The following is a 17780-nucleotide window of genomic DNA, read 5'->3' on the forward strand; positions in this document are numbered from 1 at the left end:
GTGAGTTGCAGTCACTGAGTACATCTGCCTGAGTAAGCTCAGCGTTTGGCAGCACTGCGACCAGCTGCCGCGGAGGGGCTGGTGCTGTGAGGGTGACATCCTGCATCCAAAACATCGTGGCTGTGTGAGTGCTACCTGTTGAGAAGTGTCCCCAGTTTGTGATAACCCCTGAGCCATGCCAAAGTGGTGTGTGGGGGAGAGCAGTTTGTCACAGCCAAAAGCCTGTCAAGGTCCACTCTTGGCAATGGAACAGGGTGAATCACAGCGCTGCAAAGCCCAAGAACATCCTAGAGCTCTCTCCTTCATTTACCAGCACTAATATGGGTGCTGTGTCTCTGCTTTCCTTGTCATCACTCTCTGCTTAAAGACTCTGGCTCTGATCCAGCTCATAGCTCCAACCCTTCACGATTTTTAAGATTATATCCCCCCACTTCACCCAAAAGCAGGCTCAATGGGGCTTTTTCTTCCTTGGCACATGGTGTTGTGGGGCTTTGTTTGTTAGGGCCCCATCAGTACATTCATTTAACAACATGCATACTCATTTGAACTGAATGCTGGAACATTTAAGTCTCTAGACAAGTGATTAAGAGCTTTATTAAATAGAAATTTATTGCTGAGCAACAGCCTGGATTATCTGTCCCCTAGTATATGTATAATCAAAACTGCTTCTCTGATCTTGGATAAAAACTCTGGAGGATCTGTTTAATTTTTTTCTTTTGTGTAAAATGGGAATGCTAACATTTCCTTACTGACTTCCTTGAGTTGCTGGGGGGTTTAATGCCAGGAAAGCACTTTGAACATGAGAACTGCTGTGACAGAATTACTGAGAGGTTTGCTTCTGGAATTTAATTGCTCAGTTAAGGGGGGAAAAAAAAAAGGCATTTCTGAACCAGCTGGCAATGAAATTCTATTGACGTTTGTATGCAATACATGGGAAAGAACATCCATACTGAATCTGGTTATTCAGGATTGTATTTTAAATTTTGGATGACTTTTCATTACTCTTTGATATGTTTTAAGTTAATGATATTCCTTTTTGTCCTTGTTTTATAATAGCCTTTTAGAAAAACTTGATGTTTGCGTATTGTAGATCATTGCAATTATTCTGCAGAAGCATAATCACTTCTGACAGTGAAAGTAAAACTAGTATATTTTAATAATTTGTACACTTTCCATTTTTGGCATTTATTTACTCCAAAATGAGGGGTGAGGTTCAAGGTCTTTTTATACTCTCAATAAAACCCGGTTGCCTAGCATTTTTAACACTTGGCAGCACCATTTCTAATCTGTCATTTGCTGGCAGCCAGGCTGTGCTGCTCCGCGGTGGGAAGTGACATGGAGCTGAGCAGAAGCTCCCAGCTCAGGCAGGCTTCCTTCTGTGAGTACCGGTTTAAACCCCACCCTGGAAATTGTAAATACATAATGCGATGCCCGTGGCAATTTTTTCCTTTTTGCCCTGCAGTGTTGGTTGGTAAGAGGAGCGGACTGGCACATTTCCTAATTGTGCTAATGTTTATAAAGTGGAGTGTTTCAAGCCTGTTGCTGAATCCTTAGCTTAGATGACTGCCTCATCTGACAGCAAACACTGGAAGAAAGAAAGAAATGTTTATGTCTGGATGCATTTTTTTCTTTTTTTTTTTTTTCCCCAGAAGTCCCAGAAGAGTAAATTACTAGTGTGTGTTACACAGCGTAAGCTGTGAAGAAGCTTTTAGATGCTTTCTGTGTGTATCTTTATGCTAAAATAGAGATTGATGTGCTGTGTGTTCTTAGTTTTTAAGTGTTACTTGTGAGAATAGCTGTGAGCAGTGTTACTGAACACCTTAGAATTACCAAAAGTGGAAGCCTTTCTAGTGAGTTTTCCAGTTTGCTGAGGTTGAACAGGCTGGAGGGATCACTGCTTCCCAGGCTCAGCCGCTTTGGCCATCCGCAGCGGCAGAGGCACCGGCTGCAAGCAGGGCTGGAGCCAGCCCCCGCCTCGCCTGTCAGCCTGCAGGGACAGCTGCCAGCCTCACCGCACCCAGAGGCGGCTGGGTTGCTGCAGGTGATGAGTGCCACTGTTTGGGAACCCCTTCGTAGGTATTAGAAGGAACTGTAGCAAGGCATTCTGCAGAACTAATGACTGAAGCTTTGCAAGGTCTCGCTGATCTAAGTGTGATCATGAAGAAACTGAAGTGCATGTGACCTGTAGCCAACATTTTGAGAAAAGTGTCCTAATTTTCAGCTACACCACATCTGACAAATGTTCTTTGACCTTATTTCCTACTGAAGTAGTGGGAAACTTTCCATTTACCTCAGCGGGCAGAAGGTCAAGTCTCTCTGACCTCTTTTCCTGGAGGCCTTGTACTCTGCAGGAGGCATATGGGTGTCAAAACCTCTGAAATAAGGGCTTTGAGCTCTTAAATTAGGAATAAAAGTGGGGGGTCACTTTACAAAAACTGAATCTCAATGACTTGTATTCAGTATGAAATGTTTTTAGCACAGAGCACAGAACCCCGAAAATCTATTTTACATATTTGTCCTGCAGGCAAGATTTTTTTTTTTTCACATTGTGCTTCAATAGTTGGGTGTCATTTCCTGAGTTTCTCATTTGAGAAATACAGCTAGAAATTAGCATGTGATTTAAAAGCTGTTGAAAACATTTTCAAACATCTTAAAATAAATAGATACACAAATATTGGAGAAAAAACCCAACTCTATTAAAGCTCGAAGCCAGAAACAGTAAATCACGTTTGTCATAGGTGCTCATAAAGGGGGTGCAAATTTTTTATTTGGTTTTTAAATTCTGTTTCAAGTAAATTCTCTCTTTGAGTGAGCACTGAACCTACATTCAAATATTCTGAATGGGAAAATGCTTTCCTTGGTCCTGGAGGATACAGGGATGTACAGACCTGTCAAACTCAGGGGTATCATGACGGTCTCATGATCAGCCAGGGCTGATGCAGACCACTGAGGTGTGAATGTGTAGCATCTCTAAAATCCAAAAGCTGGAGATTAAAGATGGAAGAAAGGGAAAGATTTGCTCAGTGCTTGCCAGGATTTGAGGTTAGGAAGCTTTTTACTACTATTTTTTTTTTCTCACTACCATCCCCAGCTGAAGTGTTATTGTTTCAAGCAGCCTTTCAAGAGCTGTTCAGCATTCAACCACCCTGTGGTTTTGGATTTTGCATCAGAAAAAGATTGCTATACTCAGGAAGAAAGGGGATATTTAGCCCAATAAACTTCCTTGTTCTTCCTTGACAGGATTAAATGGGGCTGTTTGGATTTTACCCTTTATATACTTGTCCTTGCTAGCAATGAAGCCAGGCAAGGTGCCAGATAGGAAAACAACTGCATGAGACGTAGTGCACATACATCTCTGGATGTCATTCTGTTATTGGTCAACACCTTGTTTTACTGATCCCTGAAGTACTTAGACTATTAGCATCTATGTTCAAAGTTTGCTTTGGCCAAAATCGGCTTCCTATTTTGTTTTGCATTGCTCATACATCCAACATGGAGCAAACACAGTTCTGCAGCACAAACTCCATCAGGTTTTAAAGCCATAATAAATGAGAAAAAAAGCAAAGCAAAAGATTTGCCAGGGTGACGGGTAATCCTAGGGGAAAGGGGCGGATAGATCCATCATTTCAAACTACTTTCTTATTTTCTGCTGTGGCATTTTCTTGGGATCTTTCATACTCTCTCAAGCTCTCCTGTGCATATTCTCTCACATGTACTCTTTCTCATGCTCCTGCTCTTTTTAACATGTTTGTGTGCTCCCTCTCTCTCCATCTCACACATCCTTGCACTCTTTTTTTCTCTCATAAGGCCACCCAGCTGTGTACTGGCTTGTATCCTATGTCGTTTTTGTGAATTGGAGAGGTGACGAGGTAGTTTGTGTGTAGGTCAACAAAATGGCTTGTCTACCAGTAGAGCGGAGTTGGCTTTCTGGTGTGCTGGCTTTTAGCATTAAGTTTCTGACCCAGACAAGGTGGGCAGTGTGATGTGTGAGGTCTTGCATTGTGTTTACTTGAATTTTGCGGGCTGGTTTCTGGTGTCATGCAATCCCTGGATCTAAGATGGTGAATAACACTGCTGTGAACCAGAATGAATGCTCATTACAGAGTCTACTGCTTCAAGTAGGAAATTTTTCTATTGTCAAGGATCTGTCTGCCAGCTATTTCAGAAGGATTCATCTGACCCTCTTATCTTTGAGGTTTTGCATACCTTGTTTTCTAGCTCCTTGAGGAAACCTTTGAAACTTCAGCTTAAAAAAAAAGATATCAGTCTCTTTCTTTCTATCCATTTTTCTCTTTCCCCTTTTTTTTTTGTCCAAGTCTAAACTAAATTCTGACAACACAGCCTTCCCTTCACACGAGATACTGTGATACTGCTACTCTTTAATCTGCCATTTGTCCTTTTGTTTTATAGCTCTCTTTGGTGCAAGCTTCTTTGTTGTTTCTTCCAGATTATGCTCCTCAGGGACTTTAGTATCAGTATGACTGAACATTGCTTGCAGCCATGCCACATTGTGCTGTGATCTTATTGGATTTCACAAGCCAAGGTTAGGCCAGGTCAGAATTTGGTTGAAATAATGTAGGCTACAAGACTGCCTGCTAACCATTGGGAACACGCGTGACAAAACCCTGACCTAGATGCTGATTCGGTCAACGCAGGAGAACAGTGTTGCTGTGCTGATTGTGGTGGATGTGATATAAAGGAGAAGTTCTGACCTGTTCTGGTTAGAAGGATTTCACAGCTTTTTATTGAGAAAAATACTGATGTTAATTCCAGTGTTCTGGCCCATTCCAAATCCTTTAATTCCCTATCAGGATAACACTGCAATTCAACAGAATATTATATTCTTTGTGTGATGTTGTTTGCCCTCAAAACTTGCTACTGCTGTCCAAAAAAGCTGCATTTCTGTGCTGGATGAAATAGTTTTGAAATTTTCTTTGCTTTCCTGATCTTCTGAAGCAAAATAAAGTGTGCCAGGGCTTTCAAATGAAGCAATTATTAGTAAACGTAACATACAGAAAATTATAGTTGAGCCTTGCTTCTCAGAGTTGCTTGAGGTTTCTGATGAAAAGACTGTATGAAGATGAGTATGTTCAGACTTTCCTTCACTGAGTGCGTACTAGGTGGAAAATGGCATGCAGTTATGCTAGAGTGCCCCCAAATGATGCAAAGATTTATTATATAGATAAAGCTTTTCTAATTATTGTAAAGGTACTTGGACCTGTTTGTGTTATATAGGAAAAAGCTATTAAAACCCCTTAAAAATAAACCTGTAAGAGGCTAGAATGTTAACATCGAAAAGTATGTGATAGTGTGAAATAAAGGCCAGAATTAATTTGGGCTATGTGTACCAGCCTTTGTTTTATCCCACCCCACACTAAGCCTGAGGGAGGGCTGCTGGAGGGTTCATTTGCTTGCATCCGTGCTTGAACAAGACTCATGAAGTTGAGGGAAGAGCAGTACAATCAGCTAGAGATACCTTGATGTGCACAGATGTACATTGATAGACTTAGATCTCTTAGAAAAGATGAATATTGCTAGCTAATCAGCAGCTGTTGGGTACAACATAGCCACTAAGCCCATTTAAATTGTGCAAATTGTGAAGCGGCAGAGGAATTAGTTAATGAGGTACAAAAGGGCAGAGGTGACTAGGAATCAGGGATTTAAGTACTTCAGACTGGATCAGGAAAAACTTCCTGTCAGTTTAAGCTGCAGAGTAACGTGATGTCTTTCTGTGTATATGTATGATTAGTCAGGGGAATGAAAGTCTGTAATGCATCGTCCCTGCTGGAAAAAATGTGCTGTGGCAGGATGTGTATACCCCCCCTGGAGTATTTTCATCTTTTGAAGGTTTTGAAAGTTTTCAGTTTCCTTTTCTCAGTCAGTATCTGTCTTTTGAGTGTCTAAATGAACTCGTGCATTTTAACTGAGTAGAAACATTGGGCATCGTGACTTCTAAATCCAAGTTTATATAAATTTCTGCATAGACAGTATGGGGAATTTAAAAACAGAGTAAGAAGATTAATACTGGATAAAAGTTGGAATTTGCAATCTGACTGAAAATGTTTGCCCGTTGGCATTGAGGTTACCCATAATTGTTCTTCATAGGTAAATTATCTCTGTCTCTGATAATCCTAATCGTTAGTGCAAAGCTTGGCACTGCCAGCAGAGATATGGAAGGTGTGGTGCAGAAGAAGGCTGGAAGGAGTCTTTCATCTCTGCCTTTCCTTGCCAAGGGCTTACTGTATATGCAAATTCATCAGCTCTTCCATTGTGGAGCATGTATGTATCCTGGAGAGGCTGAAATCTGGTAGTTAACTGCTCTGTATGCTCAGGGGGCTGTTCTCCAATGGAAGAATTTGCAGGACGGGGCCATAGTGGCTGATGTTGCTGCAGCATTGATAAATATGTAGGGAGATGTCCTGTAGAAGGGGATGAAGAGCTTTGTTGATTGATTCTGTTCCTACCTTCTCTGTTTTAGGAAGAGCCAGCGTGGCTAATCTTTTTTGTGAGAACAGCATGACTAATGTTCGCCTGATGAACAGATATGCTGGATAAAGTGTTTGTTTTTTTTTTTCTTTTACTGTTGTTTTCAGCTGTTATTTACAGGATCAATAAAAGTGATTTTCCAATTCAAGGATAATTTCTTACCAAGAAGCTGCATAGCCTCGAAGGTCAAAATATTGGATCTGCTCTTTTTCAGAACAAGTTAATTTAAAAATGATAGGTAGTTTCTAGTTCAGAATTAGTTTTTCTGATAGAAAGGAGGGATGCATCTGGAAGGAACACCTCGGGGGGGGAGAAAATTTTGCTTCAGAACCACATCATAACACACTACCCACAGATACTTAATGTTTCAGCTGCTTTTCTTTAAACAATAATTACTTAACTGCACACAAGATTTTAATGACAAATGCAATATAATAACAAAATGCAGAGACATTTTATTATAACCCTGATTCATTTACTGTTGAAGACTGTACAAATACTCCTGTGGACTTTACTGATTGGCTGATGCCCTTTGTAAAGTGCAATATAATATTTAGTGACCATTGTGGCCACAGAGAAGGGTATTTCATGCCTCTGTGGAAGTATTCCAGGCCAACAACTAGTGTATTCACACATGTAAGGTCAAATGCTATTCATTCATTTTACACACAGTCATTTTATCTGAATCTTTTGTGACCTGTTGGGACAGTCACATACACGTTACGCATGTGTATGCATACACACATGAATACACACATATTTTAATAGATACTACATGCTTCCCCTTTGCATTTACCCTTCTCCCCCATGGCACGTGTAAGATAAGAAGTCCATTCTAAAAGTACTGTCAGTAAGAGGCTTCTGGAGCTCTGCCTGGGTGGTTGGGGTAAGATACAGCTTCAAATGAGCGAAATCATGCAAGTATCATACTATAAGCAGTAGACCACACCTACTCTCAGTAGGAGTTTTGCAGGGTAAGAACAAAATAGCCAAGAAATATTATTCCACTGGAAGCACTACAAATGAACTTTACATGACAGAGAAGTTGATTAGATTTTTAGATTTAAAAAAACCCCAATTTTTTAGATCAAACTCAACCCATTCCAAGCCCCAGAGCATCACCAACCAAAAGCAGAGTTTCTGTGTTTTTCCTGTGCTCAAGTAAAACTAGGGCTTTTTGGATAATTACCTATAAAATGCACAGTTTGCGGAGGTCCATATAAAAATCAAATGCCATTGACTTTGTGGAGTTTGGGTTCAGGACCAAAATATTGTAAGTCATCATGTTCCATTTTTCTCAAAGTCTACACATTTGTACATTTTGTTCAGCAAAAAATAAAATTGCATACACGCGTTGCATTTCCCCCTTCCTCCTTTAGGTATGTAGTGTGTAGAGGAAAAAAAGAGGAAAGTTTTTTTGGTTTTGTTGTTGTCTGTTTAAGACAGGAGAGCAATTTGAAGGTGAAGATCTTTTTAAAAAAATAAAATATATTTTTCTTTACCATGATTAGTGTAAAGTTTTCCTTTTTTAGATGATGAGTTGTTTATAACCTTCCAGTAAGAATCTGGCTTTTGGATGGCTGTGTTGCTGATGAGAGCTACTGGCAATAGCAGCTTTCTAACACTCAACTGCTAGTTTATTAAAAGAATAATAGGAACAGATGTTCTCAGTTCATGAAATGTATCAAGTAAATGGTACATCCACTTGTTATTTCAGTTCCTTTGAATTTTAGTGAACTCATTTGGGACTAGATTTTCAAAAGAGCTTAGCCCACTGTCGCCTCATTGTTCTCAGTATAAACTGATGGATGATGAGCGTGTTTGAAAACCACAGCTTTTTATGCCTAAAGGGGAGCTGCTTACTACAAATGCTTCTAAAAATCTGGCCCATGTTTCTGGGGAGTGAATACTGATCATTATAGAGGATTCATACATGCAATCTCTGAGTAATACCCTGCATTTGTCTGTGGTTGTATATACGATGGCTTCTTAATTTACTACTGCACTAGGCATTTTAATTTAAATTATGCTAATAGTGTAGGATTAACTGTGGATTATGATTCTAGCATTACTGTCATACAAGCAGAACTAGTTCTTTTGCTCCTACAGTCTTTTTCTCTCTTCTCATCTTGATGTATAGTAATTTGTACTCAAGACTGGCCTCAGGTTTTGATGAGGTTTCTTGTATAAGCTGATGCAATTGCTTAGGGAAAGGGAATTGCTGAAAATTAGAAAAAGGAGACTGGGATCTTTTTATCTTCTGATGACGCATTTTTATGGTGCTGAAATGATTTAGCAACAATTATGATTTGAATGGGCTCTAGCCAGCGTTGCACAGTGAGCAGTTCTGGTTTTGCCTTCATTCCTCTGTGGTTGGACAAGCTACGTGTACTTTACTTTTGCACTCTTGGCTCAAACACATATTTGAGGAAATGTGTGCTCGGGGTTATATTAAAATCCTCAGAAAGGGTGAAGAATAAATACATGCAACAGGACTGAGATGTTGTGTTGGTCCTTGCTAGAGGAAATAGCAGGAGGCTGTTGCTATCTCCAGTACTGAAAAAAGCTTTGTAGCAGCCTGAGATTGCTCTTCTTGAAGCATAACCTCTCCAGAGATCTCCTCTACTCCCAAACTGCAGATATTCTGGAAACACAAATTTGCCCCGTTATGTTTGCACTTGTTTCATTATATAGCAACCTCAGATTGTAATAGCATGCAGCCTGTATCCATCAGTGACTTGCTGTTGAAATCATCTGTATTCCTTCAAATCCCTCATTTGTTGCATTTTTTTGGAGTGCTTGATATTTCTAATGGCTTTGTGTTGTAGTAGCAGTCTACAATTTGCCTTTTTTTCTCTTTTTTTCCCTCCAGCGGATATTATTTCTACAGTTGAGTTCAACCACACTGGAGAACTGCTGGCTACTGGTGACAAAGGGGGTCGGGTTGTTATATTCCAAAGGGAACCTGAGGTATGTGAGTTACCAGTTTAGTCCTTAATAGCTTGCTAAAACCTGGCTTTATTTTTAATACTTAAATTGGTTCTAACTAACAAACTTGTTTATAATCTCAAGATTCAGTAAAACAGATTGTCACTTCTTTGGAGAGGAAGTGAAAGACGGTAAGGATCTTTTACTCAGATGTTTGCTGTCCCAAACAAAAATGCTTCAAAGCTCCAAAATTTTAAGCTAAGAAAAAAGAAAGTTGTTTTTGTTTTACTTTTACATTGTTTTAATAGCTTTTGCCTGTTTGATGGAACCATTTCCATTTAAAACAATGCCTTTGCTGTGATACCTTTATACTTCACTTTTACATTCAGTCCATCTGCGATATCTTTTGTAGAAAGCTTTCCTGAACAGCTGACATTTCTTCAAAAATTCTGTCTTTTATTAAATGTTGCTTCAATACTTACAGGAAATTTCATTCCTGTAGATACAAATCTGTCAATATTATGTTTTAAATAAGAAATTAAATTACACTTTCAATATTTTTGTATTTATGAGGCTGCTTATACACCTTTCCTAAGAGATGGAGATATATTGCCGTCATAAACCACATACTTTTGTTGTTCTTGTTCTCCATAGAGTAAAAATGAGCCTTACAATCAGGGGGAGTACAATGTTTACAGCACTTTCCAGAGCCATGAACCTGAATTTGATTATTTGAAGAGCTTGGAGATAGAAGAAAAAATAAACAAGATCAAGTGGTTACCACAGCAAAATGCAGCTCACTCACTTTTATCAACAAATGGTAAGATAAATGAGAATATATAGGACACATCAGCATTTCGCTCTTCTGTGTTTTAGTGCTGAGTGTATATATTTGTTCATTTTAATCTACTGTTTTAGTAATTTCCTCTTTCAGAGTTTACCAAGACTGTCAAATTGACTCTGATATCTGTTATTTATGTATTTTATTCGTAGTCATAGGGTTTTTCCTGGTGACTATCCATACATATTTAGAGAGCCATCCTTTTTTGCTATTAACATGCAGTGCTATCCTGAAATGAATTTTGTGACAAAGGCATCACCTTACTCAGCAGCTGTGTCTCTCTCTGGGGATTTAGAATTTTGTCTGCTGTATTTGTCATAACTTTTGTTCTTTGTAGATGTGTAAATGCATGTAGGTGAGAGAGATTAATCCAAATGGCTTAAGTTCTAAAGAGTTACACAAATTTTTGGAAGGCAGAAGGAATAATAATAAGATATTGATACTGACTAATCTTTCCAACATGCTTAAGGCCTATTGATTAAAAAAATGCAGTATTATTGCTAAGAGGGGATATGCACGCGTGACATAGGAGGAAAAAACTCAATGGAGCCTGATGTACACAGGTGTCATTTAGGAAACCTTTGGACACCCACAACCTTTATTACTGCTGATGATGCATGAGACAAAAATACCCAATTTTAAATCTTAGGTCTCATTGTAATCAGAAAAGAATATTTGGTGTAGAAGTTTGAGCATAACTGGGAATTGCTGATAGAAAAATAGTGTAATCTCACCTTTGGGAATTGACAGTTTAGAGCAAAGTGATTACTTCTAGTTAAAATTTATAGCAATAGATAATATTTACATCAATACATAGTAGATAGCAAGTTATTTTATGTTTTGTAGTCTGTTTTTCTTAAAGTTGTCTTTTGACTTTTTGGGGGCACTGTTCAATGTTTGAAATGAAACATGTTATGTTAGGTGATTTCTGCTAATCTAATGATAGTCAGCTAATTATGAAGTTTGGGAGTTTACTTCTGCTATTCTCCATCAAAATATCCATTCTACTTCAGATACAAAAGCAGATTATTAAAAGTAAGCCTCTCCCTTTTCATTTTAAAGTTTGTTTTTGGAAACACTGAGGAATACAGCCTAGTCCTCAGATATGCTGCTTTTACAGTTGGCCTAATAGACCTTTATATCAGTTTTCTGGTTGATATATAATATGGGAGGGGAGAAAGGAAGAAATAATCAGTCTTTGTGTTGCTGTGGGTTAATTCAGTTGCAGCCAACAGTGAGGAAGCCTAGGACCTGGAAAAATACTTTGGCCTCTGTTTTTCCCCCTTCTTAATTCTGGAGCATCCCAGCAAATCTCTTTATGGTGAGGAGAACAGAAGTGGTGCCACTGGTGCGGCCTTTGGATTTTGGCTTTGAATTAAAAGCATTTTTGTGTGTTAAGGAGGATTCCTAGCTTCCTGGCACAGCAAGGTTGGAGTCTGAAGATTCACTTCTTGGTATACTCTTAAAGACAGTTTTAACTTTAGGACACAGAAGGCCCATGTTGAATTCCTTGCTGTCTCACAGATTACCTGTGAGAAATCATTGACAATGTATATCAATTCCATGCCTATAAAAGGGGATAATAGTATTTTCCATAACCTGTAGAGAATGAAGGCCTCACCTGTCACACATGCTCATGTTGTGCAGGTTGTAGAAACACCTTGAGGACTAGTTTATATTTACTCATTTCTGAGCCTGGTGTTTAAATGCAATTTTTGATATTTTGCTCTCTGGTAGTTTAGGATCTAAAGCATGGTTTTGGTCAGAAACTGTGAAACAGCATCCTTTCTTTCCACAGGCACAGGTGGACAGTGCCCATTGAATTTGCTGGAAGGAGCATCCCTCTGTCAGGGAACATGAGGGGAGACTCTGTCTAAATCTGACCCTCAATATATGAGACTTGACAGGTCTGCATCTGCCCAAATCTGTTTCCGTCGTTCTAAGCAGGACTTTTGTCTGAGGCTGTTCCTGCAAAGGTCACCTCTCTCAGAGGGGATCTTGGTTCCTTTCCATTTCACGTTACCAACAAATCATCAGCTAAGCTTTGATTGCAGCATCTAAATTAATGGAGACAGAAGGAAACCACCAAGGCTTTTGAATCCCGCTGTGGATTTGCAGTGCTTGCAGTTAGCAAATTTCTGTTTTGCGTTGTAAACTGAACTGATTTTGTAGTATAATAGTAAATTATTAGGATTCATTGGTATTTTTTGTACCAGAATATATTGGAGCCACTTTCGATGTGAGCTACACTGGGTAGATCAGAATTTGGCCCATACAGATCCTTTCATCTGAGGATTGCAGGCTGCTTACCAGACAGTAATTAATTTAAACTTCACAACACCCTTGAGACTGAGTGAATACTGAACCTCACAGAGATGTTTCTCTATTTTGCAAAATATAAGCATACTTAGAATTTCTAGGGAGTTTTTAAAGTCCAGGGGCAGATGAAGGAGAAGAAAACCAACACATGTGATACCCTTAACCACTAATAAAATAGTTTCACTCAGTAAAGGGATGGGTTTATCAATAGCAGTCAAGTCCAACAGTGGAAAATACACTTTGTGTTTTTTCTTGTAATTCATTTTACAATTGCTGTATTTATGAATTTTAGAATAGATAAGCAGAAGTGCACTATTTACACGTAATAAAATCCCATGTGCATGACATGGCCTATATGTATTTTTAGTGATTAATTGTGGCCAATACAAATTAAATGTATTTCATATTTAACTGGAGCTTTTCAGTAACCTCTTGTTCTGTAGATGGATAAATTGCATTATTTTTGCTGCTTGAAAATTCAACATCATTAGGAGATGCATAATAGTAAAAACAAGCAGAGTTGTGGAGGGATTGATTTTAAAACAAAAAAAAAAGTCAAAGTTGCTGTAGAAATGCAAAACGATTCATGTATTCATATAGCTTGCCTTTAAAATTATTTGTACAAGCATTTGAAAGAAGTATTTGGATCAGCCACACTGGGGAAAGAATTATGCTCTGCTATGCTCTTGGGGAAAGAGAAGTAAGGGAAGAAAGTGGGACAAAATCAGAAATGATGCAGGAATGGAGATTAATGAAAGCTGTGGTGGGAGCTGAAGTGCAGAAGCTTTGGAAAGGCTTTTGCTACTCCATGAACAGATGAATGAAACAGTTAGGAGCTTGGGGACAGGTTTTTTTGCAGAAGAGCTGGCATTGCTTTTCAGCCTAGGGAGTGCTAGGGTTGGCAGGTTGGGTGCACAACCAGAGTGGGAGTGGACAACCAATATTAGGGAAATCTGCAGCCTCAGCTACCTCAGAAATGAGGACAAACTCTATCTGAAATGTTTAAAACTTCTATTTGTTGGCTTCAGAAGCTCCTTGCTAAACAAGAGGCATCCTGATTCTATCGTCATACGCTTCACCGGTCATGGAAAAGGGAGAGTTAGATTTAATTCCATTCCCTGTAAGATTAATATATTTTTCTTCCCACTTCTCTCTCTTGCCCTTACAATTCTCTCAGGCTTTTTTCTCCATTATTTCTCAGATGCTTTCCCTTATGAGGAAAGCCTTACAGGCTGCCCAGAGAGGTTGTGGAGTCTCCTTCTCTGGAGACATTCAAAGCCCGCCTGGATGCGTTCTTGTGTGATCTGATCTAGGTGTCCTGCTCCGGCAGGGGGATTGGACTAGATGATCTTTCGAGGTCCCTTCCAATCTCTAACATTCTGTGATTCTGTGATTCTGTGATTCTGTGAAATGTCTCATTTTTACTACAACCTATTTGCTGGAGCTTGTGCTGTTACACCAGTACACCACTGTGCGTTCCCACAATGGGCCAGGCAGGTATCATCGGTCTGCCTGTCTACTCCATATCCTTCTTCTGCTGTTTACGAGTATTTTTTCTGTTGGCAATATTTTCTGGAAGTGCAAAATTATGTGGCTCAGACTGTTTCAGCACAAGACTTGTCTAAACCCAGGTGTAGAAACTTCTTTAAGGTATATATTGTTGAAGGTTAGTAACCACATTCAGAATTCCTATGCTGACAGTTTGTCTTTTCTTTTAAAGATAAAACAATTAAATTATGGAAAATTACTGAAAGAGATAAGAGACCAGAGGGGTACAACTTAAAAGATGAAGAAGGAAAACTTAAAGATCTTTCTACAGTAACATCACTGCAGGTAAACTGCTGTCTTTGTCCAAAATCCAGTTGTTTCTGTACAGAAGGTAGTCATGGTTGCTAACTCAGTAAAAAATTTAAATGTATACCTAATGCTAAGCACATATATTATTCTCATTGAAGTTTTAGCTGTTTGATAATGGTCTTGAATCTGTCACACATTTTCAAGTCACAAATGCTTTATGATATAGTGACCAACACAAATATGTTTAGAGTGTTTATGTCAATTTTATTCTTCCTGATAAAATTCTTTCATCATGGCCAAATGTGCTTTCACTAGCCTGGTGTGCTGGAAGTATACTACTTGTAATTAATATTAAACAGTATTCTTTCCTTGTTCGGAGCAACTGAGTTAAAGACAGTACACCAAATTCCGTCTCATCTTCATTTTAGTGGTATAAAAGAATTATTTCCTATCTGAAGAGTGGGATTTGCAGTAGTGTGTGCTCCAGTGAAAATGAGGCTCTGCACTGCTGAACTGATGCAGTCATGGAACTCATATAAGCATGTATGATAACATAATACATTTTTGTTCTCAGACTTTAATGGCTGAATTCACTCCAGGTGTTTTTGGCAAAGGAAGTGGCTAAAGGTTAGATCTGGAAGGCTATGGTGTATAAATGCAAATATTTCTTTATTGTTAAAAACAACAACCAACCCCCACCTCCAAAACAAACCAATATTGTCTATTTTGAAAAAAGCTTCCAAAGTGTAAAGATGACTACATTAATATAATATTTGTCTAGTTTGTCTGACTAGGCAAACAAAACCATTCCAAATTGCTTATAGTCTGAGAATTCAAAGGCTCAGCAAACCATTGTTTTGTTCTTTTGGTGGCAAGCTAAACTCAAAGTTTTAACTTCTCTGTGTTCCTCTTTAGACTTTGAATCTTGTGGATTGATGTATGATAGATTGTTTCTGATGCATGGTCAAAAACAGTGAATAGTCCCAGTCATGGACCAAAAGCCTTACAGTGTTTAATGCTTTACTAATAGGGAATAAATTGGCATTGTCTCGTTGTTGGAGCATGACATTGAAGTGACACACAGGGAAAATAATGGGTGATAGTCTGTGGTCTTGGCTTTTCAGGAGTATGTATGTGTATACCATATGCCAGTACACATGTATGTTGGCTTTGTTTTCTAAGACTTAATCTATTATGTTTTGCTGAGATTGTAACCTTTTCACCACTTGACAAAAGAAATACTGTAAGTGATTTACAGCTAACAGCAAACTCTTTTGCAAAAGCAAAATACTAGGACTTCACTGCTTGTCAGAGCCAGAGCCTCCTGCAGATGTGGGACAGTAGCTCCTGCTGTGGGACTGGCCTGTTCAGTGGCAGCTGCCAGTGCCTGCCTTCCCATGGTCCAGGCTTTCCAGTGCCTCCCTTCTCATGGTACAGGCTTTCCATCGCTCTGCCTGGCTCTCCTGGCTCTCCCTTCCCCCTTGGCGGGGATGGCCTTGCCCAGCAATTCATCTATGGGGAAATTCAGCTTGCATACACTTGGGAAGTTTTATAATGTCACAATCTTTGCTCTCCATTGAAACTCTCATCATCCTAGCAAAAAATAATTTAAGTCTTACTCTCTTTCTGGTTTGTGTTCTGGTTTTTTTTGGCAGGTGCCTGTATTGAAACCTATGGATTTGATGGTAGAAGTCACTCCCCGGAGAATCTTTGCTAATGGTCACACCTATCATGTCAACTCAATATCCGTCAACAGTGACTGTGAGACATACATGTCAGCGGATGATCTCAGGATTAACCTCTGGCATTTAGCAATCACAGATAGGAGCTTCAGTATCCTTTATTGTGGTTCCTTGCTCAGTGTTGATAGTAATAGTGGGGCTTAAGAGAGCTGTTTTAAAATATTTTTCTAGAGATTTAAAAATATACCTTTACTTATCAGAATCCTTGCAGTATTTGTAACAGAAAATGCTCAGATATCATAAGAGACAGCTAAGAGGTTGCAAAAATCATGGAATTTTATGTGAAAAATAACAGTCTTGGAACTGGTTAATGAGAAGTAAATAGGAAACTGATGCCAGCTGAATGGTAGCTATCCATCTGATTAAAATACTCTATATTGTTACTTCCTTGAAGACATTTCATGCTGAGCTGCTGCACCTTGTTTGGCTGAAAGGTCAGTCCTTACCCTGATTGTGCCCCCTGTTCTACATCATTTTGATTGCCAGAACCCTGATGTCTGAGATGTGCATGGTTTGGGCGTAGGGCTCAGCTTATTCGTGTGAGTTTTTGTATCTGTAATGAATGCAGTCATTGCTGTATCAAGTGCTGGCATCAGCCTGAAAGCTCTGGTGAGGGATCATTCCAGTCATCTGTGAGGCTGCCCCTTGCACCACAACAGGATGGCTTCAAGGAGGAGCAAAAGAAAATGTAGCCAAGAAAAGTGATTCTCTGTGTTTTGCAGAACATAAAGGAACAAGTAAGAAGAGAAATAGATTATGGCACCATCTCAGAATACTGTGTTCCTTTGGTGATTTCTTTTTAAATATTTCAAAGGAGCTAGAAGAATATTTCTCTGTGGATTTGTACAAGGAACTATTGGATGTCAAAGTGAAGTTGTCCTACTGGGGGCAAATTCCTAAAAGAAAACACCAAAGTGATGGGGCATTCTCCCTGCCTCTGGTGTTCATTTATATTTCTTCCTTCATAGGCCAGATCATCTGTGGATCTTAACCCATGCTTTGTTAATGTCACAGGAAGCATTTTCATTAAATCAAACAACTCTTAATGCACTTAAAAAACCTGCCTTTGTGGGATCAAGTGACAGGAGCCTTTACCCTGGGGATTGTAGGGAATATCTCCTCAATTTGTTTCCTAAATCCTTTTTGTCTTTTACTGGTAGAGATTAAGCAAGCTAAATGTTGCCTGCCCTCTTTAATAAGACTGCACATACAGGACCAATGTCTGCTATGTCTGTCTTTGATATCCAAGCAATGGTATTTCCATCCCTTAGTAAGAGAAAACAGAGTGGGAAAATTGTTTGCCAGCATGCCGGTATGGAGTAGCAGGGTGGCTCCTCACAGCATCCTTCTCACTGTACCTTCACCCTCCAGCCTTGTCTCTGTCCTGAACACTTTTATATGTGGCTACTGCGTGTTCTTCTCTAATGTGTATCCTTGTCTCCTAAAGCAGAGCAGTGAGTCAGACCAAGTACAGCAGTCTCTATGTTTGTGTATGATAACCAGATCACATTCCAGAATCATAGAATCGTAGAATCATAGAATGGTTTGGGATGGAAAGGACCTTAAAGATCATCAAGTTCCAACCCCCCTGCCATGGGCAGGGACACCCTCCACTAGACCAGGTTGCTCAAAGCCTCATCCAGCCTGGCCTTGAACACCTCCAGGGA

General features: G+C 39.3%; 1 protein-coding gene across 1 annotated transcript in view; it reads left to right on the forward strand.

Moving 5' to 3' along the window:
* Positions 1 to 16257, forward strand: part of LOC104469218 (serine/threonine-protein phosphatase 2A 55 kDa regulatory subunit B gamma isoform) — an 86874-nt gene extending 70617 nt beyond the window's left edge. The window contains exons 2-5 of the mRNA XM_010083648.1: positions 9359 to 9456; positions 10069 to 10234; positions 14295 to 14407; positions 16027 to 16257. Of these exons, the coding sequence (XP_010081950.1) occupies positions 9359 to 9456; positions 10069 to 10234; positions 14295 to 14407; positions 16027 to 16257 (608 nt within the window). The remainder of the gene's footprint in view (positions 1 to 9358; positions 9457 to 10068; positions 10235 to 14294; positions 14408 to 16026) is intronic.
* Positions 16258 to 17780: the final 1523 nt, after the last annotated feature.

This window comes from Pterocles gutturalis, unplaced genomic scaffold, assembly GCF_000699245.1.
Source record: "Pterocles gutturalis isolate BGI_N339 unplaced genomic scaffold, ASM69924v1 scaffold2530, whole genome shotgun sequence".
NCBI lineage: Eukaryota > Metazoa > Chordata > Aves > Pterocliformes > Pteroclidae > Pterocles > Pterocles gutturalis.